The 23617-nt window shown below is 40.5% G+C and overlaps 1 protein-coding gene and 1 non-coding gene across 4 annotated transcripts; both read right to left on the reverse strand.

Moving 5' to 3' along the window:
* Positions 1-1182: 1182 nt before the first annotated feature.
* On the reverse strand, positions 1183-13893 carry EIF4G2 (eukaryotic translation initiation factor 4 gamma 2). Of its 3 annotated transcripts, XM_029208412.1 has the most exons (22): positions 13561-13814; positions 12127-12253; positions 11723-11788; positions 10924-11064; positions 10289-10391; positions 9424-9555; positions 9267-9333; positions 9034-9185; positions 8208-8318; positions 7938-8021; positions 7758-7856; positions 7343-7484; positions 7092-7252; positions 6595-6708; positions 5867-5992; positions 5608-5712; positions 5304-5519; positions 4960-5218; positions 4423-4627; positions 4055-4266; positions 3846-3967; positions 1183-2013 (listed from the first exon to the last, which is right to left on the reverse strand). In XM_029208412.1, exons 8-22 carry the CDS (start codon positions 9115-9117, stop codon positions 1948-1950), a joined length of 2106 nt encoding a protein of 701 aa, XP_029064245.1. In that variant the 5' UTR covers positions 9118-9185; positions 9267-9333; positions 9424-9555; positions 10289-10391; positions 10924-11064; positions 11723-11788; positions 12127-12253; positions 13561-13814; the 3' UTR covers positions 1183-1947. The 3 variants fall into 3 exon arrangements, with proteins under 3 accessions (XP_029064245.1, XP_029064246.1, XP_029064248.1); XM_029208413.1 differs by lacking the exon at positions 13561-13814 and having other exon boundaries at positions 12127-12672; XM_029208415.1 differs by lacking the exon at positions 6595-6708 and having other exon boundaries at positions 1185-2013; positions 13561-13893.
* On the reverse strand, positions 6400-6542 carry LOC114887855. Its single transcript, XR_003791618.1, has one exon. It is a non-coding gene; the product is annotated as a small nucleolar RNA SNORD97 (small nucleolar RNA).
* Positions 13894-23617: the final 9724 nt, after the last annotated feature.

Below are 23617 nucleotides of genomic sequence, written 5' to 3' on the forward strand. Positions count from 1 at the left end.
TTAAGGGGCATCTGAGTTGTTCTTGAAGCACTGGTTGGGGGCACACAGGTCTGACTTCTGACAAGCTGCCACACACCACGTCTAACTCTGGGACTTCCTTTGGCCCAATTCTCTAGCTGAATTGGGAGAATTCTGGCTGTAAACTGAAGCCAAGGCCCACCTCTCTAACAAAAGAGGCCACATTTGCTGGGTTAAAAAATCAGTTTCCCCCTTGGGGAGGGTTGGGCAGAGCGCCAGGAATGCCATTTATTTCTACAGCCTAGTAAAGTCAGCTTCTTGATATTCTATCTAAAGTTAGTTTACACAAGTCTCCACTTAGCTTTAATTTCATGGTATTTACAATATCCACCAAAAGCTCTGAATCATGTTAGAACTTCAATGAAAAGGTCTGCTAGGGCACAGGGAGAGCTAGCTTCTGACGCCAAGAGGACACAAATACTGGTTTTACCTACCACCCCTCTCAGAGAATAAGCAGGTGCAACACTGAAGACAAAGGTTCTATCAGATTTAGCAGTATGGTGTATTACTGTCTGCCTAGAGGCTCCCTCCAAACCAAGTACAGGTTGCTCTTAGAAGCTAACACGAGCAACCAGGACTCCAGCAACACTTTCAAGAGCCCCTACCCAAGCCAAAGCCTGCCTAGGACTGTCACATTCCTAGGGCTGGTTAACAAGGGCAATTTGAGCAAATGCTTATTAACTGGTTTCTGAAAATATATTTTAAACCTCCATGCAGGGCTTCAGTTGGCTTAAGGAGCCAGTTTTACTGGGCTACTCTGGGGTTTCAAGGGGGAACCTTCCTTGAAACAGGAACAATTACAATTACTGAGAATGATGATAGGATCGTTACACTTGTCTTGACCATGAGGGTGATGAACCTCTCAGTTCACCACATAGTTCAGTATGGTGACGAAAAGATAAATGTCACCAAGTTTGTCGTTATGCATTAGCAACGTCCCTCTGAAGTCATAAGACTTGTGATTCTCAGCACTGCCCTTGATTACAGGAATCGTATATTGGTTACTTCCAGTAACATGACCTAAAGAGGAATAACCACCTTGAATTTTCTAATCAGAAAATTGTGAATTTCTGATTATGAATTAGAAGTTCCTAAGACAGACCTATCTCAAAACAAAACCTGTCAGTTCTTCATAAGTAGGTGCTACTTAAAGTCACACAACTATATCAAGTATCACAATGTTTATTGATAGATACAAGTATATAAAATCAGGGCATGAACATGACTTGATAAATTAAGTAGACTTAATTTCAATACTATAATAAGAGGGACCAATTCAAATTCTCACCATTTGTTTCACACCCACAAAGACCACTTCAAGGGCATTTACGATCTCTCAAAACTGATCAGTTTTGTGCAAGTAAACCATGTTTCTTTTAAAAAGACTTGTGCACTTGCCCAGGCTCAAGGATATTAAAATCTAGCACATAAAGCCCATTACTAGAGGTAGAAATACAGGCAATATACTATTACGGCAACAACCATCAATTACAGTTAAGAATTTTTCTGTAACAACCAAATGGATAATCAAATATTGCAACAACTCAAGTATTACTGAGCAAAGTGCATTTCTACAGTATTCAGTGTTGCTATTCAGTTTTCTAACTTAAAACAGCCTATGATAACTGGCAGCAAAGAAGGTCCTTGCAATAGACTGCCTCTGCTTGAGAACTTATGATGTAATTATTGCATGCTGCTAATATACTATCTAAACATTAAAGATACTCCTAAAATATTTGATGGTAGACTATGATTAAGACATTACACTACAAAAAAACCTTATGCAGAAGGAAATCCTAACTGACGTGCTTCTGCTTTAAATATTGTGAAAACATTACAGCGGAATGAATTTTCGCAGTGGTTAGGTCAAATGCAGTTACATCATAGCAACAGTATGTTTTGCACAATTTAAGGCTTTGGCTGGTTCTTTTAGTCAGCTTCTTCCTCTGATTCTTCTTCTTCAGCAGTTTCTAGCCAGGTTAGCCACTGATTCACCTGTAAATTTGTAATTTAATGAAATAAGTAGTACTTACAGAAGACAGAATAGCAGAATTTTTTATTCCAGATCGAACAAACAACCTACCTAAGGACAGAAGTTTTAGACAGTACCACACATTTTGTAATTGCAAACAGTCTTCAGAACCTACATTTGTGTATTAGCTGTAAGTTATTTTAAATGGCTTAAGGACAGGAATAAAGACCCAGACGTAGAGAATGGACTTGAGGACACAGAGAGGGGGAAGGGTAAGCTGGGACGAAGTGAGAGAGTAGAACTATACACTAACAAACATAAAATAGCTAGCTAGTGGGAAGCAGCCACATAGCACAGGGAGATTGGCTTGGTGCTTTGTGTCCACCTAGAGGGGTGGGATAAGGAGGGTGGGAGGGAGACACAAGAGAGAGGGGATATGGAGATATACATATAGCTGATTCACTTTGTTATACAGCAGAAACTAATACAACACTGTAAAGCAATTATACTCCAATAAAGATGTTTAAAAAAAATGGCTTATTATTTGGATTTGGGATTACAAGCTGTTTAGGAACCGTCAACTTGGGTGTCTTCTTTGACACCACTCCCATTACACTTCAGGACTGTTTTAATATGGGACAGTGGCTCCTCCCAAACTTAAATACATAAGCAATGCGGTGTGTGTGTGGGCGGGGTGGAAAGGCACACAGGACAACAAAGAAGATTCTGAGCAGTAGATCTCCAGCCCCACCCCGGACCTGTAGGATCAGATTCCCCAAGGACAAGACTACAGACAAATGCTGTGAGGATAATCCTCATGAAACTAGTTCCTGAACCTTAGGAATAAAGATACCATAGACCAGCATTTCTCAAAGCCTGGCCCCTAGAAAAATAGTATGAGAATCACCTGGGTTGTGTAACACACACATGCCTACTAAATCAGAATGTCTAGGATCAGACCTGGAACTTCCTTTTAAATTACTTTCCAGGTGATTAACGTATGCTGTGGAATCCCCTAACATACAAGTTCTTCCCCATGGCTAGAATTCTACTCCACTAAATAAGATAAAAAATCATGGTATGAGAAATCAGAAACAATCTCATGTTTACTGACAGTTAAAAAAACGTCTCAGGGGCTTCCCTGGTGGCACAGTGGTTGAGAGTCCGCCTGCCGATGCAGGGGACACGGGTTCGTGCCCCGGTCCGGGAAGATCCCACATGCCGCAGAGCAGCTGGGCCCGTGAGCCATGGCCGCTGAGCCTGCACATCCGGAGCCTGTGCTCCGCAACGGGAGAGGCCACAACAGTGAGAGGCCTGCGTACCGCAAAAAAAAAAAAAAAAAAAAAAGTCTCAATCCAATCGTGTACAATCACCCTATCTTTATAAGTAGCTTTACTTCTAAAAAGTGTTAGCCACCTCTAATCTAACAGCTTAGACACTACTAGGATTGAAGCCTTTTATTCCATAGCTTTACTTCATTTTGCTAACTGCCTACTTTACCAGTTTTTTTTTTTTTTTTTTTTTTGCAGTATGTGGGCCTCTCACTGTTGTGGCCTCTCCCGTTGCAGAGCACAGGCTCCGGACGCGCAGGCTCAGCGGCCATGGCTCACGGGCCCAGCCGCTCCGTGGCATGTGGGATCTTCCCGGACCGGGGCACGAACCCGTGTCCCCTGCATCAGCAGGCGGACTCTCAACCACTGCGCCACCAGGGAAGCCCTACCACAGCTTTTAATAGTGAAGAATCACATGTATGTACAAATTACCAGGACTATTTTGCTTGTATTTCAACTTTAAAAGGCTCATTATAAAACAATACCAACTGGAAAAAGCACACCAAATTTCTCTCAAGATTTACCTGGAACAAAGCCTTGCCTTTCCCTGGAAACTCTTGGGTTATGTCTTCTTTCCAAGCCAAGAAAGCTTCTTCTTCAATAATCTCCATGTCATAGAAGTGAACAAAAAAGCGGAGTAACATGCCTAAAAGACAAAATGTAACCCCATTATTTAGTGTGCTGTTTAAGAATTGCCCCTCACTCATCATTCTTCTGATGTTGGTCCTCTCACCTTTCGGGAAGTTGCTATTGTAGCAGTGCACCTGAAGAGCATAGAGGGCACTGACTTGTAGATCAACGTGATCATGAAGGAATTTCTGCATTACTGGCTTGAAGGAAAGAAGCAGTTGTTTTTCCTGCTCTAACTGTTCTTTGGAAGGAGCAGAGGAAGAATCTGTTTCATCACTGGGTGGGTTTACTTCACTAGAAATGTACTGTAAGAAGCTGCACAGAAAGAGGTCTCGTTAGAACCTCAAAATGAATTTTCTAGCTCAAGAAACAGACAATTCTTAGTCCCTTGCCTTGTAGATTTTTTTCTAGGAAACAAAACACAGGTTAACTCTCCACTAAATGTAGAAAACCACAACTCTGTTATCTTACCTAGTCATTAAGATGTTCACAAATCCTTTATCTACATGAAGTTTGGGAGAGATGTTATCTTTAATCCACTTATATATGGTTTGAGGAGATGGATCCAACTTTATTTGCTTTAACAGTTCCTTCTCCAATTTGAGGAGTGGGAATAAGAAACTCAGTCCCTTTCCTTCCAAGATCTCCAACATGCGGTCCTTATTCTGATCGATTTCTGAAGAGACAAAGCCATTCCCATCATCAGGTAGTTCATTTTACCTATGTTGGTCTAGAAAACTGCTCTACAAATGATTTTCCAAATGCACAAGATTCATGTAAAATAATAAGGAACTAACCTAGCAAAGGACACCCAGTATTTGGACCAAATGAAAATAGTTAAATCATAATAACCTCTTCTTTTTATAAAGATGAAGTCTGTCTGTGGGAATGCTTACTGTTATCTGGACAGGATAATCACACTGACCTATATAAATTCACTCAGGGTACTAAGGAATCCCCAGATTTAGTATTAAAAATAAACAAAAAAAATCCCCAGCATTCTCTTACCTGGGAGCATTTTCTGCATATTGACCTTGCTTTGTTGGAAAAGCTCTGTTAACCATTCTCGATCTTGTAATTTAGCTAATTGCTGAAGACAAAGTAAGAAGAGAGGAAAATGGGTGCCACTTTCCAGTGGTTGAGCTAGTTCTGAAATGCTCACCAGCTCCGAAATAATAGCACGAGCTGCAAACTGTGCTAAATATGATTTCACCAAGGGGATGTCAACCTCCAGTTTGGGGCACTGGTCCAATACATTCAGGAAAGCCTTAGAAGGAATATATAACAGTCAGTTTTATTAGTTTCCAAATTTGAAAGGCAAGAGTTCTTATGGAATCCGGAAAGTATTCTACCTGCATGAAGTTGTCACTTGTGGCTATCCCCTCCTGTTTGAGTAAACTGATCAAAGAACTTGCTTTTTCTTTATCTTCATCACTTCTGTCTAGTGAAAGGATGATTACTTTGCTTAACATCTCGGGGAGAAAGTGTTTAGGAGCCCTCATCTCTCTTACACCATTGACAGCTTCGTTTGCATTCCCACTATTCAGATATTCGGTTACAACAGTTTCCTGAAAAGAACAAAGTCCAAATATCTTTAGAGTTTTCCTATCTCAAATACACTCCATGAACCAGACTATGGGACTATTTGAGACTTACGGTTAATTTAAGCAGTTCTTCCTTTGACGGTGGTGGCTTTTTACTGGTCTTGGCAGGCTTTTCCTGAATAAGTGGTGGATTAGTTTTGAGACCAAGCTGAGGTGTCTAAAAAACAGCAAAATGGTAGATTATGAATGTTTAATATTTATTATTAAAAAGGAGCTTATGAAGTTAAGAGAGAAAACATTAAAAAGCAGCCTTCAGACATCTTCAGAAAGTACTGGAATGACAGAAAACACTGTCATGCTACAGTGCATACCTGTCCCAGAGGTGGTGTTTGAGTGCGCGGTGGTTGTGCACTGGGAGGAATCATAGTTATCTGGGGCTGAAGCTTTGGCACTTGATTTTTATTCATTAGGAAAGACTGAGCAGGCCTCAGGCTAATCTAGAATTGCAAACAAATCAGAACAGATATCCAAGTTAACAAGCAGTTAGCTAACATTAAATGCAACACTCCAACATCCTAAAGTTAATTCAGCATACACAAGCATGATAGAATCTATGGCAGAAATTTAAATATCTTAAATAACTAAACAGGTTACTCCATGTTATTAGGTTTAATTTCTGGCAAGAAAACTAAAGATCTGATGCACACAAAAATAAAATACTGTTATAAATCTTATACCAGAATTCTCCAAGGATTAGCATCACTAAAATATTAAAAACCAGAAAATTTAATTAAGAGTTTAGAAAACATTTTACTCTTATTCTAAGTCATTCTATTTGCAGGGAAGTCACAATAAAAATCTCATCAACCATTTTCCTTGCTCTAACTGAAGACTTTTAAGGCATTTGCCCTCATATCTCATAATCTTCACTCATAGGATGCTGGACATCCAAAGAAAGAAAAAATAGTACAGAAAAAAGAGAAAGAAGGTAAAGAATTCCAGCATTAAGTCCTCTTAATAACGCGTCTTTTTATAATCATCGGGCAATAGATTTCTGAATTGACAAACTATGGTATATAAGTAACATAGGCAAGTGTACCTCATCTGCATTAAGCTGTCCTTTCTTAGAAAACCGAGGTGGCATATCCTTCGACTGTCCTTGCAGCTGGGATAAGAGTCCCTGACTCTGGTTATGGTAGAGCTGGCTTAGCCCCTATTTCAGAAAGAGAGAAAGAAAGTCTAGATAAAAAGGGGTCCACAAATTATGGTAATCAAGTACCAAAGGGATGAGGCCAAGCCATAGGAAAGCTTAACTGAATTTGCCCAGAGAAAGTAAAAGGTGAAACAGGAAGAATAAATATCTAACCTAACTTACATAAAGCGATGTGACTTTACTAATACTTTACTAATCTTAAGGATAAGCATTTTACCCAGTTTGAAATAACTGTCAACACATATAAATTTGGTTTAGAAAAACACACATTGTTTTTAGGTTTCCTAGACCTGAAATATCTGTCCTTTTAAAAAACCAAATCTATTCATATACATTCCAAGATTTAATACCTGTTGCCTAAACATCCTTAAATGTTTTCTTACCTGGCTTTTCATAAACTTGCCTCCCATCTCCCCAAACTGCGATTGTGTGGGAGGCATGATGTGTCCCCCATGGCCATTGAAGAGCTGATTTGAACGATGACGCCCCATGGTGGGTGAAAATCTATCCTGGATAACTCCTGGACCAGTACCAATTCCGCTACCTTAAAATACAGACATGAAGAACTCTTTACTATTAAAATGTTAAAACTCAGTTTTTAATGTAACCAAACCACTATTTTGTTCAAAATCACCTGGCATTTGTCCAAACATATCAGCAAGTCCTCCAAGTGGGTCCCTATCCATTTTCATCCTGGGTGGCATGAACGGTCCCTCCAGAAAGAAGTCACTTCTCATCCCTTGAGCCATAGGAGCAGGAATAAACACTCCTAGATCCTTCAGAAATAAAGTGAATAAACACTTATTTCTGAACACTGTTTTACATAAAACTAAACTTCTTATATTGGGAAAACTAGAAATACTTCCCTGGGCTATTAAGAGTGCTATTTATATAATTTCTATAAACAACTTCTTCTCTCAAAAGGGCATACAAGACACCATAAACATTAAGCTCTACTGGTAAGATGAGACAGTCTCAAAAAGTTTAAGGTCGTCTTAGTGCTATTATAAACTTAAAACCCACTTGATTAAAAACAAAGCAAAACTTACTTTTACTGCATCTTGACGGATTTGATTGATCGTCTTTGGTCCATTGTCAAGAAAAGCCTTGCGAGGAACCCAATGGTGTTCTCTCAACTCTACGGTATCCTTTAATATAAAGAGTTTTAATAAGTATTATTTTAATATTCCTAAACAGAGAGTCAGCATACCTAAAGAAACCAATTTTACCTGCAGCAGGAAACGAATCCTCGCCGGCAATTCCTTACTTAACATCAAGGAGCACATTCGGGCAAAGTACTGATCCATTAAGGACTGAAAGAAAAAAAAAAAAAAAAACCACTTTCAGAAGAAAACGCTAAAGGCAAATGTGTACTATTTAAGGCTTCTAAGTATTATCAAGGTTAATGACTAATAGCTATCCTCTATATCACAAAAATAGATTTGATCTGAATAAATATCAAGACAAGCTTACACTGTTTCTGTCAGCAACACACATACCTTGGCTCGTTCATGGTCTAACCTAGGTCCCACTGTCCTCATTATCTGACAGAGGCACTCCAAATCCTCTCCCATATCCTTGAGTTGGACTCTCTTCTTTTTTTCCAAAAGCTACCAAAAGAAACAAATGTCACATGTTTATAAATCCTTCTTGGGGGGCTTCCCTGGTGGCGCAGTGGTTAAGAATCCGCCTGCCAATGCAGGGGACACAGGTTCGAGCCCTGGTCTGGGAAGATCCCACATGCCACGGAGCAACTAAGCCCGTGCGCCACAACTACCAAGCTTGCGCTCTAGAACCCTAAAGCCACAACTACTGAAGCCCAAGTGCCTAGAGCGTGTGGTCTGCAACAAGAGAAGCCACCGCAATGAAAAGCCTGCGCACCTCGAAGAAGAGTAGCCCCTGCTCACCCCAACTAGAGAAAGCCCGCACACAGCAACAAAGACCCGACACAGCCAAAAATAAATAAATAAAATAATCTAAAAAATAAAAATAAATCCTTCTTGGTTTAGATGTAGCACTTTCCCTTAAGTTTGCATTGACTCATAGTTCCTACAGTGTCTAGTATAGAACTCTTTATCTGGTTTCTGTTGAAGACATCCCTCCAAACCGGGCAACTTACACATAGGTAGGCAATCAGTCCTACCCCTACCTCGCAAAACATACTGCATATTTACAACATTTAAATAACAATTTTGCTGGCAATCTGAAATATTTAGCCTACCAATACTCTCACATGGCAAAGTTATAAATTATAATTGACCCATTTCCCCCAAATAACGATGTACCCAGTGATTAATATAAGCTTACATTCCCACTCATACTTACTGTTTTGATGCACTTATGAAGGATAGATTCATGAATAAGATCAAGCTTTCCAAGTTCTCCAATGAATTTGATGTTCCCCAACATCTTGATCTTAGCAATGGCTCTCTGTTCCTCCTCCTCGGGGAGGAGGGGATTTTCACGCTTATCATAGACTGAAATAAGAAAGAATAAAGTCAACATTCAGAATTAAGTTGAACATATACAGTACTACATAGTACCAAACAAATTCTCACCATCAACATTTCTGGTTCGGTTTTCAAATTCATCTTGTAATTTGGAAATTAGGAGGCGTCTGAATGTCTATTGGAAACAAAAGACGCTTTTGTCAGGGCTTGCTAATGAAACCTTTTCAAATCAACTTTAAATAAGCAAGCAAACACTACCACTTACTGTGCTTTGCTTCTGTCCTGGCTGACCCTCTGCTGCTGGGCCATCAAAGTTTGGTGCATCTTCTGCCAATCGCAGACATAGCTGAGCATACAGTGAGCTATACTTTGGCTCTTCTAGGGCTTTGTCCACAATCTAAAATAAATGACTTTTTAAAACTAAATATGACAACTTCTGAAAAAACCTTTCTTTATAACTTAATGCTTCCTTGTAGTCTTAAGGATCTTGAATCTCACAAATTTCTGACAAATTCTCTATGCCTCATCCATAACCTGGAAATAAGAACATCTCTCTTGTGTAAGGCTTATTGTGTACACTAAATCAGGTGAGGCATGTAAAGTGCTTTAGCACACAGCCTAGAAAAATATAAGCACTTAAATTTTGTAAGCTATTGCAGTGTACCAAAGAAGTCTAATTACACAGATCTCATATTAGCAAAACCCTCCCCCCTCAGGAGTTGAAATTATCTTGGAAAAACTATAAACAGATGCTAGAATCACATCAACTATCATAAAACTCATTTCCAAAACCAAAATATGGCATTTTTCACATAAGGAAAAACAAAGCAAAAACCCCCTTAATAGCCTAATAACCCAATTAACCCTGCAACACAACACATACAATTTAAAATGACCTCTTAAGTCTGATACCATTAAAAGTTAGTGCTTTTCTGAAAAAAAAAAAAAAAGAAAAAAAAAAACCCCACCAGTGTTCAGAGATACATACATCTAATGGGTAACTCACACCTCAGTTTTAAGCAATAATGCAAATCTAAAAAACAACAACACACACACACACACACACACCCCAACCTGGGTTAAATCTTTTCCTCTCCCTTTCGGTTATTAAGCCAACTTATTTAACTTACCAGCAGTATGACCCCTTTAAGGATGAGTTTAGACTCTACACCCACATTGAGGAGCTCAAGGCATAGCTTGTCAAACTTCTCAGGAGTAAGCTTATTTAGTATGCTAGGAAAAGAGGATTCAGACTAGGTATCAGCCAACACACAAGGAATTATTTAGTTGAAAAATCGCCTTTAAATTATGTTCATTTTTTCCCCCATCACTTTCCCCTTTAATATCAAGACATATTCTTCTTAACCCATCTAACCAAAATTGAAATAAACCTGTTATTTAAAATATATCTACCTAATTGGAGGGTCCCCAGCTGTTGGACAAGAAACTCATCCTCAAAACCAAGGCTAGATACAGGAGCTAAAACCGTTATGTTCTGTGCATCACTGGGTACACAGCAGGCATAGGAAATGTCAGCACAATGGGCTTGTGCATTTTAACCCAATGACTGAAAGCAACTAACTGAGCCCCAAAACACTGATGTGTCAATTTTCAGCTTAAAACTGTCAACACTGGCATTCATTAAAATAGACTTAGGGCATGAACATTACCTTCTAAGTAATACAGCATACACACAAAAGAAACACAGTTAATCCATTTCTTCCCTCCTTTTATTTAAAGGACAAAACAGCCCCAATAAACTTACCCTCTTACTTTCCTGAAGATTGCATCATGTCGTTCTTTTTCATTTGCGGAGTTGTTTGCTGCGGAGTTGTCATCTCGTCTAGTGCTTCGTGCAGGAATCCATTTCTGAGCGTTTTGCCCTGGGGTTTTCCCCAGGAACTCGCTAGTAAAAAATTAAGAAAATAAAGATTAAGACAACTTGAAACATAGCATCCACTCACATATCAAATGTCATACAGATCAGAAATCCCTCTAACAGAAAAAATAGTTTAGGTTTTTCTCAACTTCCCTTACAACTAAGCAACTCACAATCAGTGGTTCTCAAACAATATTGCATATCAGAATCACCTGAAGGGCTTGTTGAACGATTCCTAGGCCCACCCCAGTTTCTGCTTTAGTGGGTCTGGGGTAAGGCCCGATAATTTGCATTTCTAAGCTCCCAGGTGATGCCAGTGTTGCTGGTCCAGGAGCCACACCACAAGAACCAACATCTTCTAATGTCTCATGACCATGTTATACGCATACAGATTTACTACCACAATTTAGTATGGACAATAATGGCTGGCTTCAGAAACAACATCAGTGAAAGTAATCCAAAGTGTAACAGGATAAAATAGCAGTTGAGAATGTCAACTCATATTAGACGGTTTGGCTAAGAAATAATTAAGAACTGATATTCTAAATTTAGGACATGTAACAGAAATCATACCCATTAAGATAGGATTCCTAATGCCTTATTAACTATGCTGTAATGCATTAGAAACACCATTAACCTAAATCTGTTATTTACAGAAGTCATTCTTTTCACATGTTTACTATACCTGTTGCCAGCAGTCTTGGGATAGTGCTGAGGTGCACCCCTACTTCCTCCTCCGCCCGAAGAAGCACTATTTAACAGAAAAACTTTTTTAAAAAAAAAAAGTATACCCCAAGTATATTTCACTCAAAAAAGATAAACGATCTCTTTAATTATTCTGCATTTCAGTAATTACACCACAGATGAAGACTGAACTTAGGCCCAATGGAAACCCAAGTAATTAATTACATTTATTCTTCAGATAGCAAATAGAAAACAATGACAATTTTAGGGCTTTAAAAAAAATGTACACTGCACATTATAAATCAAACCTGCAGCACAATTAAATCAGAATTACTTGGTGTGGTTATTCCTTTGGTTTTCTAATTAGTCTTGTCACAATAATTGCCAAAATAAATCTACACATACCTGAAACGAGAAGCACCCCCTTCTGCAATCGCACTCTCCACTTTGGCGGCTTGACAACGAAGAATCTTCAAAAGAATAATATTAATGGATGGGGTGGGGAGGGAAGGGGATGGGAGAAATGAAAAACCTAGAATGAGAAAGAGTACCAGAATTAGACACTATCATACAAATCTGTAAACCCGCTTCAATTACAATTTATTTCAGAGCCTGACACTGCAGTTGATTGACCTTACACTGCATTGCAGATCTCATAAGACTAAAATAGAATGTACTCGAAACACAAATGGACAATAAAATTTTATTTTGTTTACCACCTGGAAATTCTCGTGTTCAAGGACGCAAGGAAGTGCCTACATAGAAATGTAAGAACCTCTCAAATGCTAAGAACCTATCCTTAAGAAAGCCACATTCTACCTCCTTTACAGCTTGAGCACTGAGATCAGTAATAGACAATCTAACTCTTAACAAGACGGACACGTCCTGGGAAAACAGTTTTAAGTTTTCACTGCCTCAACAACGAACTACACTGAATAAGGGGTAACTGAAGACGGCTTTCCCCACTGTTCACTCTTAACTGGGCGCACAGGGCCCGTCAGAAGACCGGGACCACAACATGGCAGCAGGAACCTCCGCCCCATTTTTTCCTTTCCTGGGAACAAAAGAGCAGTGGATTCCTCCCACCCAGGCCCGAGTTAGGGAAGTGCTTCCGACAGCCTCTCGCGAAGCCGCCGTGGGGAAGCCTCGGGGAGGAGTGGAGGCCGCCCCCGCGGCCCGGCTCTTTGTTCTCAAGCAGGAAGGCGGCCTCCTTCCCACCCGCCGCCTCCAGCGGCCCCCTCCCACCCATAAATCCCCGAGGAACTGACAGCCGCCTCGCTGCTCCCTCCCCACCCGACAAAAACTCAAAAACCCTCGCTTCCCTCCCCTCTCCCGTCGCAGGCAGGGCTCGCCAGGTAGGCCCTTCGCTTCTCCACCAAGGGCAGCCCGGCCGCTCCCCGCCGGCCCCAGGCCTCATACACCTCCTCCCCGCCGGGAGGCCGGGCTCCGGTACTCCTCCGCCTCGGCTGGTCCCGCGCCAACGGCCGGGCCCTCCCCGCCGGCCCGCGTCCCTCCCCCCAGCTCGCACCGCCCCGCCACGCTCTCCCCGTCGGAGCACACCCGCGCCCGGGCTCCGGCTCCGCGGGGAACAGCCGCCGACAACCACAAGACGTCCGGGGGCCACCAAGTTCCTTCTACTCCGTCAGCAACGGGAAGGGAGAACAAAGGGGAAGAATTTTCAGGTGCCCGAAGCGCGGAGGAAACACTAGAAAGGGGTCGCCCCGCCCGGTTCCGCCTGCGGCCGCCATTTTGTACCGCTCGAGAAGAAGCGGGCAGGGGCGGCGGCCATTTTAGAGCGCTTCACTCGGCGGCGGCGCCGGCGGCACCGGCTCCACTCACCTTCACCGAGAACTCAGCAGCTGCCACTGCAGCTGCCCCCTCAGGATCCGGTCGTCGGGGACGGGCGGGGAAGGGAGGGGGAGGGGAACGGAAAACAAAAAAGGGGGAGGGAAGGGGGAGGAAGGAGTCGGGACTGGCTTGAAACTCTCAGCTCAAAAGAGTCGCTGCTGCAGCCTCCGCCCGACTCTCGCCGCCACCTCCATAGAGCTCCGACTTGCTGCTGGCGCTGAGGCGTGTCTGAACCCGAACTTATCACTCTAGGGCACCCGAACCCACCAGAGCCGCCCCGAATGGCTCCTTTGCCACCCAATCAGCGACCCGGCTTCTGTCTGCCGCCAATCAGCGCAGGGCGGCGGGGAGGAGCCACAGGGCCAAGCTCGGTTGCGGCGCAGCCCCTCCGCAGTGCGCAAAGCCATATTCGCGAAGGCTCTGAGGCCAAGCCAGTGGCGTAAGGGAAACTGAGCACCGTCGGGTTGCGGCCCATTTGCGTAAAGTCCTAGAGCCCTTTGAGTCTGTGTTGGTGTGGCTGCCTTGTCTTCCTCCTGTCTCTTTGTTCCTGGAGCCTGTATCCCATGCTCGAGATATACAGCCTCCAGCCCCTCTACCTCGTTTTCTCACCAGGAATGTGGGAAGGAAGCTCGCCCTTCCACCCGGCCCTGTCCTTGGCGTGTGCGAGCTCTGCTTTTCCTAGCGCCCCCGAGGAGCCGAGATTGCCCCTCGCAGGCTGGGCCTCCCTGGGACGGGCCTGTAGGGCTAAGGCCTGGCGCCCCCGCGGCGCTGCGCCGGGAATCGTTGGTCTCCAGGTGCTCGGCTTCAGCAGCCTTTAGGTCGGGGAGCCGGGAGAGTAGCGTTCAGGAGAAAAGACGATGCATCTCCAAGCGTTAAAAGAGCTTTATTCAGTTCCCTATTGATTCCACCCCCTGCTGAGTGAATGAGAAAGGGATGAAAGGAAGGGGTTTATTGTCTTTGTACCTCACTAAAGAAGCTTTTCCCAAAGGAATGTCCTGCCAGCGGTCACGGAGGAAGACCTAGAATATACCAGAATTCTTTGGAAGAAGTGTTTGCGGAGGGCGGGAGTCTGGAGGATTTTAATTGCCAGCTCCTGATTTGTTTGTTTTTTAAGCACTTTGAAGACTGACAGCCGTATATTTCCATTTTACAGAAGGTCCATCCTAACAAATAGGATTAGGCTTTTCAAAGCCGGCAGGTTGCACTATTTATACTTCTCGGCTAATATTTTAAGGGAGAGTTGCAGTAAAATGAAGTATTCCATCGTTTACGACATTTTAGCTATACAAAAATGGAGTCATATTTCCATATACTTAACAGAAATGTCTCCATCTTCATCTTGAATATAGTTCTTGATATAATGTGTAATCTAAAGGAAGAAACTGTGTGTGTGGGGGGGGGGTGTTTTAACGTGGATGACGTTTAAAGAAAGTGTCCAACAAAGGGCAGGATTTCCAAGGATTCAAACCTGTTTGACATGTCAACAGCTTTGGGGTTGAAAGTACCTACTCCTCAATACGATTTTCAACCGAGGTGCCAGTTTTTCCTAGGACATTTACACCTGATTGTGGAAGGGTGTGGTGGGCCCTGAAGGTTTCTAACACAATTCCAGGATCTTTAGCTCTTTGCCAGTGTATTAGGCTGATCATTCCCCCTCATTATTATATTTTTCTAAAATTATTGCTATCAAGTCAAGTTCACTTGAACTTTAACAACTAGAAAAGATATTCTCACCCTTGGAGTTAGTTACATGTAAAAAAAATTTTTTTTAAAAAGGAAACTATTTTTAGGAAAGGCAAAAATTGTGTTTCAAATACAAGAAGTACAACTTTGTAATTTCAGGGCCCTTTTAGCTTCAAAAATAACAGCAGAATAATATTTTAAAATAATTTCTGTAGGGCTTTACAGTTTGCAAAAAAGCTTTCATATATATGTGATATTTTTACATAACTGGCTTACATTCTTCATGATTGATAATACATTAATCTGATAGAAAGAATAGTGTTCAAAAACTATTCTAGGTTAGACTTCAAAGAGTATTTACTGAATCATAAAACCTGGATGGTCTTCTAATTGAGGAACTTAAAACTCAATAATTAAAAATAAAAGAGGTTTTCTATAATTTTTGCTAATTGTGAACCCCCTATGCTATGGGCTTTGCAGGTATGAGTGTATGTGAGAAATTGGTCTAAGAGCAATAAAGTACAAATACGGATAAAACACAATCTTTCAATTACCTTTCAATCAGTGGGCGGCGCAGATATTCACATTTTGAAATATTTCCATCACATCATGGTTGTATGAAAATTCAAGTCATCTGGAATTTAGCTTTTAGTTTATAGAAAATTGAATTTTAAATACACCCACTTCAATCTGCTCATTTTAACACTTACATTTTATGTCAGTTTTCTAAGGATTGTGAAGCTCTTAGACTACTGACTGACTTGTTAACTTATAGATATTTGCATTAGTTTAATTAATAATGTCAAATGCTGGTTATTATCTTCTCTGTGCTTAAGGGTTCCCCAATCATACATCTCCAGCCCAGATCTCTTACTGTCTTCAATTCTGAGTCTCTAACAGCCTATTTATCAGAGATGCAAACTTGCAGCCATATTTAGTCTAGGCCATACAGTAGTTTTAAACATTTGAATTAGTTGACATTGAAATTTTAGGAGATTTTACATACAAATCTAGATTTCCATCTTTTCATGAAAAATCTTAAAATATGGCAATACTGGGCCTGAAATTCCAAAAGGGCAACATTCAAGTATAGCTGAGTAGTGACTGCCTCATCTAGATGTTTTCTCTTCATTCCACCATAGTGAAATCTGACTTTATTCACTCATTTATGTTCCTGTGCGGCCTCTATAGCCATTTTTCTTTTTTTGTTGTTATTTATTCAAATTCAACAGACTCAGTATTAACTGACCATCTTCCTATTACAAGGAAAAGGAGCAGACCAGCTAGTTCAAATATCTTCTCTACCACTTACTGTGTGACTTTGGGCAAGTTTAACTACTCTCTCTTCTTAGTTTCTGAATCTATAAAATGGGAATAACTGTATTTACAGAGGTGCTGTAAAGATTAAATGAGATAATATATGTAAAGCCCATAGCATAGTCCCTGATGTAGTAATTACTTAATGTCAGTTACTTTATTGTCAATAATATTGATTATCCAACTGCTTCACAACTATTTTAGTTTTGCCAAGGATTCCACTATTCTATACTAGAAACTTTGATCAGGTATAACATTCAATTTATTATTGAGTCCCAGTGTTACTTCCCTCTAAATCATCTTCTTCCTACATACATCTGCTTTCCTACAGTGTCATTGCTTGCAATGCTAATGTAGGCCTTAGTAATTGTTCCTCCTGAATTATTGAAAAATTCTGGTTGTTCTATAGTCTTTTCCCTCTATGCTGTGTACTCATATTAGCCTTCCTTAAAACACTTTTTTCCCCAGCATTATTACTACCATGCTTAAAAGAATCTTAGTGCTTCACTATTTTCTACATCAGTTTGATCTCAACCTCGGCTGCACAGTAGAATCACCTGGGGGAACCTTTTAAAACTCTCCATGTCTTGGCTGCATCCAAGACCAGATAAATCCGAATCTCTCAGAGTCGGATCCAGCATCAACAGCTTTTAAAGCTCTCCAAGTAACTCTAATGTGCAGTGAAGTTTTGAGAAACACTGTAGCAGTTCGGAGTATTACAGAAATGATAACATTTACTGCTGAAAAAAAACCTAGGAAAAGAAAACTGGACTCTGGAAGCAGTAAAAGACTTTGCCCAAGTAGGGAAACAGGCATTAGAACCCAGGGATCCCATTTCATATGGCTTTGCCTGGCTTTCAGACCCTTCATCTGCTGGCCCTACCCTACCTCTTCTATTGGCCTTGTTTTTCACCACTCCCAGACACCCAGTGGTCTCTCATAGAGCCAGTTAGGCTGGTATTGCTGCCTCCAAAAATTCATTCCCACTAGCACTCCATTGCTTGCAATTTTGAGGCCATCCTTATTTATCCCCTTTACTATTTCATTTCTGAAGCACCGATATGAGTATTTAAGTACCCTGCTCAAAAACCTCAGGGGGTTTCCCCTAAGAGAATAACATAGGGACCCCTTAGTTTGGCATAAAAGACCCTTTGTAATCTGGTTTCAGACTACTTCCCTGTTTCTAGACACATCCCTCCTCCATTTTTTGTTATTCATAATCTAGTTCTACAGTACTCAAATTTTGCTCCATTATAACATCCATGTTCTATAACATATGACCAAAATTTGGTGGTCTTTTTCTACTTGGCAGAAAAAAATAAGGCTAATGAGTTAATCTACTAATGGCTAGGCAAGGAGCTTGGGCTTAATCCCTGTTTTCAAAGAGCTCACAATCTAGATGAAGAAAAGATATATACACCAATTACATACAAGGGCAGGAAAGGGTAGAATCAATGCTAAACTGAACAACCAAGAAAAAATGCTGTAAGGTTTCATAAAGGGAATAATAGGGGATGAGGCTGGGGCCATCCTTCCTTGAATGCCAGAATGATGATTTAGGACTGACAATATGGGCAAAGAAAGTTCTTGAGCTGATCAGACCTCTAGTTTTGATTTAAAGTTGATCAGTTGTAATTGATCAGAGTGCTGTTTTAGGGAAATTAACCTTGTGGCTTATGTAGAATGGATTGAAAGGCAAATCTGGAGATAGGGAGGTCAGTTAGAAGGCTATGTACTGCAGTATTTTTATGGGGCTTACTTTTATCTCCCTTCCAAAATTGTAAGGCCATTGAAATGGGGAACACTTCTCTTGCACTTCGAATAGAGTTCTTTGCACATAGCAGGAGCTGAGAAAATATTTGTGCATATTATCTTTTTGACATTTATTCATTCCTTTTTCTCTTGGCTTCCATGACTTTACACTTTCCAGGATTTCCTCCTACCTCATTGGCTCCTTCACCAATTCAGCTGTCTGCTGGCTTCTCCTCCTCTGCTTGACCTCTAAATATTAAAGTATCCAAGGATTTATTCTGGGCCTTCTCTTCCCTCTGAGTACTTTCTCCCTAGGTAATTCATCTGTCCTATGACTGTAAATACCATTTATATGGTGATGATTTCCAAATTCATATCTTCATCTCTGATTCATTCCCACCCTGCCCCATGCAAGCTATAGATATATATCAAATTGCCTACTGAAATTTCCCCTTGGATATATAATAGGCATTTCAAATTTAACATGTTCAGAATAGTTTTTCCCATTGATCACCATCTGCCAGTTGCTAAGGCCCCAAACCTATGAATCATTCTTAATTCCTCTGTCTCTCATCTCCTGTATCTAATTCATCAGAAATTCTATTGGCTATATCTCCAAAATATATCTTAAGTTGGTCCACTTCTCTTGATCTACCTTGCTGTCACTTGAATCTAACCACCTTTATCTCTAGTCTGGATTACTTTAATAGCCCCCTAACTGGTCTCTCAACTTCATCTCTCGCTCTCCACTACGTTTTCTACCCACAAGCCTGTCATCTTTGAAAAATGTCAATCAGATAACACCACTCGTGCTTAAAGCCCTTGATCATGAATATACATTACATCCACAGTAAAATCCAAACTCTCATTGTGGCCTGCAAAGCCTTACATGATCCAGCCCTTGACTATCACTCTGACCTTGTCTCCTACCATATTCCTCCTTGACCTCTCTGCTTTAGTCACACTGGCCTTTTATCTTCTATTCTTCAGACATACCCAGTTCATGCAAAGCTTTGTACTCCTCAAACATGCAAAGGCTATGGCTACTTAGTTTTCAACTTCCACTGCTCCCAAATTTCTTATTCCAGTTTTTTCATGGCTGGCTCTTTTTCAAAATTTAGGTCTCAGCTTTATGAGCTTATGTCACCTTTGTAGAACAGCCTTCCCTGATCGCCCTACGTATTGTTTCCTCTTCCAGGCACTCTATCACATTACTCCACTTATTTTTTTCATAGTCCTTATCACTATCTGAAATGAGTTTTTCCATTCTTTCTTGTGTATTATCTGCTTACCACATTAGGAGGTAAGCTCAATGACAGCAGGTAACTTGTCTGTCATGTTCACTGTACTTTAGATACAGTACTTAGAATAGTTCCTGACATATAATAGGCAGAATAGTTCCTGACATATAATAGGCATCAATAAATATTTATTGAATACAAGAATATACATTCTCTCATTTGAGTCTCGGTACAAGTCATGTGGGGTAAGTAGGGAAGTGTCATTTCCCCAATTTTACAGATAGGGAAATTGAAAGAGGTAATAATTACTTTTCCAAAATAATTGTTCGTGTGTGGCAGAATCTCATACTTTCCCAAGTGCACCAAGATCCCTCCTATAGCAACATGAGTAACCATAATGGGGATATTCCTTTTTTTTTTTATCACTTTTGCACGCAATGTATAAGGTGCTTGCCTTAGTTTCTTATGGCTACCATAACAAACTGCCCCAAAGTAGGTGGCTTAAAACAACAGAAATTAATTTTCTCACAGTTCTGTAGGTCTGAAGTCCAAAATCAATGTGTTGGAAGGGCTGTACTTCCTACGGAGGCTCTAGAGGAGAATCCATCTCTTGCCTCTTCCAGCTTCTGGTGGCTGTTGGCATTCCTTGGCTTAGGACTACATTTCTCTCTGCTCCGTCTTGGCATTTCCTTCTTCCCTGTGTGTGAGTCACAAAACTCCCTCTGATTCTCTCTTATGAGGATGCGAGTGATTGCACTCAGATAATTCAGGATGAACTCCTTCTCTTGAGATCCTTAATTATATTTTTGCCATATAAGATAATATTCACAAGTTTCAGGGATTAGGACATGGGCATTTCTTTTGGGGGCTACCATTCAGCCCACTTCAGTGCTCATAACATTTTAGTGCAAAGCTAAATTCTTGGACTTCTATTTCACAGGTCAGTCTTTACTTGGATCATCATTCATTCATTTAATGAATATTTAGTGAGCACACAATACATGCTTTTACAATACTAGAAGTTGGGTATACTTCGATAAACGGTTCTGAGCACTTTATGCTTTGGGTGAGAAAGGGTGCCATTAATGATTACATTGGGACAGTGGGCATAAACCAGGACCATACCAGGTAAAGACATGTGATCGCCTTGCTTATGATGCATACTGTTAGGACAACAGAATGAAATAAACCAAGATCCTGCCTGTTAGTATTTTTCCCTTTGCCGTTTTTTTTCCTAAGTCAACCATAGTGTTTATAAAGTTCTTAAATGGATAGATAGCAGCATGACTGCTCTCATTGAACTTCATCAATATGGATACCTCTGATATCTTTGGGTATAGGACTTGTAAGCTGGAAGCGGGAGGCCCATTTCAGGGCAAAATTTTCTTTATCAGATGGGCCAGAGACACACCTGAGCCTTAAGTAGAGGAGGATAACTGATGCTTTCAGTTCACTGCATTTCATAATTTTTTTAGAAAAAATAAATTTTGAGAATGGGTAATGTTCATCTGCAAGAAACACTGCTGGCAGGTGATCAAGATTACTAGCAGTTGGGAATTCCCTGGCGCTCCAGTGGTTAGGACTCGGTGCTTTCACTGTGGTGGCCTGGGTTCAATCCCTGGTCGGGGAGCCTCGAGGCGCAGCCAAAAAAAAAAAAGATTACTAGTAGTGGCAACTTAGATGATATAGTCTTCATGTGCAATTCCTAGTATTCCTTTCTTTCCAAAGTAAAAAAGCATATGTGAATGCAAGTTACTAAGAAAGCTATTATAGGGATAATATTGCATCCACTGTAATTTATTAAATAAGAAAATAATTTGCAAACTTTGGTACTTTATATAATTTTTATTAGTGACAATACTTATTTACAGTACATCTTACAACTAATGGGACCAAAAAGTGTGCTAAAACAATGCAGTTAAAGAATCATTGTTCTTGAAAATGTAAATTATAGAACTGAAATAGATACTTCAGTGCCATAAACCAAGTATTTAATCATGTTTTGGAGGGCAGTAAGTACACATGTCCAGAGCATCGATACTTATATACACTTGATAATAATTTGTAAAGTGCTCAGGTTTACTCTTTAAACAATGTTTTCATTGAAGGAGAAATATTCTTATTTCCATTTCACAAATGAGGAAACTGCGATTTGGAGAAGCTAACTGACTTGTGCATGTCTATTTTCTTTAAACTTTTATTCCAGTGGTTTTTCTTTACTTTATACTTCATCTCTTAATAGAATATATAGTTTTCAGAATTAAAATAATGTATGGTACTTGTTTAATGCCACTAAACCATTTACCTGAGTCTGAATAATATAATCAAATCAGATGTGATGATTAATTTTTTTACTTTAACTTGCCAAGGCCACAGTGCCCAGATATATGGTTGAACATTCTAGATGTTTCTGTGAAGGTGTTTTTTGGATGAGATTAACATTTAAATTGGTGGACTTTGTAAAGCAGATTACTCTCCATAATGTGGGTAGGCCTCACCCAATCAGTTGAAAGTCTTAATAGAACAAAGACTGATCTCCTTGAAACAAGAAATTCTGCCAGTAGATTGCCTTTGGACTCAAACTGCAGCTCTTCCCTGAGTCTCTCCCTCACCCTCTCTCTCTATAATTAGGAAACTACTGTGGTCAGGCTGAGTTGTCTTCTTAAGAGAAGCTGAAATTAATCCCATTCTCTCACTACCTTTGGAAAGTTGATGATTAATTTTAAAAGCTGGTCAAATTTTTAATTGGAAGTATAGGTATGCAAGACATTTAAACACTCAGTTACTAGGGTGTGAGTTTAAAAATCCAGGGGATGGGTTATTTCTGCTGTTGCTCTGAGAACCGGTATATATATTTATATGTACTGGAGTGAAATTATGGTTCTGGATCATCTACTAACTTGTTCGAAAACTTAAGCTAGTTACTTATTTCGTATACAGGAATTATTGAATTTTCCTAGAGATGTGCTATATGAATACATGTTTCTCTCTTTTTTTTAATAAATTTATTTTATTTATTTATTTTTGGCTGTGTTGAGTCTTCGTTGCTGTGTGCGGGCTTTCTCTAGTTGTGGCGAGCGGGGGCTACTCTTTGTTGCGGAGCACGGGCTCTAGGCGTGTGGGCTTCAGTAGTTGTGATACGTGGGCTCAGTAGTTGTGGCTTGCAGGCTCTAGAGTGCAGGCACAGTAGTTGTGGCGCACGGCTTAGTTGCTCCGCGCCATGTGGGATCTTCCCGGACCAGCGCTTGAACCTGTGTCCCCTGCATCGGCAGGCAGATTCTTAACCACTATGCCACCAGGGAAGCCCCATATGTTTCTCTTTATAAATCTTATTTGAGTTTCTCTGATGAAAGAAGGATCAATAATGATAAGAACCAAGTATGAGGATGATGACAATAATCATAATGATAGTAATAATGTTTCAAAGCTTTGCAGCACTGTTTTTCTGAGAAGTCCAAAGCACTTTCCTATTTCAGATCATGATATCTTTGAGGGGGGATGGTAAAGGGTAGGTAGTAGTATCACAATTCTACAGATTATGTGACTGAGGTACTCCGAGATCTATATTTAGGGTCTTGCCCTTGAAGTTGCACAAAACAGGGTCTAGAAACCAGGAGACCCAGTTCCCTGCCCAAGTACTTTCCCTTTCCTTCTTTTAAATTTGGTTGCCTCCTATGGTCCCTGAACTGGGAATTAAAATACGGAAGAGTGTTCATTTTTACCCACCAAACTATAAATTCATTATATGTGATTGCTCTGGTTTACATAAAAATTGCCCAAATTGTAGTAGCCATTCTATCAATAGTTTTGGTAGGATGATTTGCGTGCTTCTAAAGATGATTGAAATATTGAGACCTCCCTGGTGGTCCAGTGGTTAAGACTCCGTGCTTCCCCTGTAGGGGGCGCGGGTTCAATCCCTGGTTGGGGAAATAAGATCCCGCATGCCACTAGGCGTGGCCAAAAAAAAAAAATTATTGAAATATTAATGACTTACTAAAAATAATATATTCGCATTGGTTGAATAATGATTTGCTTTATAGAGAGAAAATAGTGAG

The sequence above is a fragment of the Monodon monoceros genome, unplaced genomic scaffold (genome assembly GCF_005190385.1).
Source record: "Monodon monoceros isolate NGI ecotype Baffin Bay Population unplaced genomic scaffold, NGI_Narwhal_1 Super_Scaffold_7, whole genome shotgun sequence".
Taxonomy (NCBI): Eukaryota; Metazoa; Chordata; class Mammalia; order Artiodactyla; family Monodontidae; genus Monodon; species Monodon monoceros.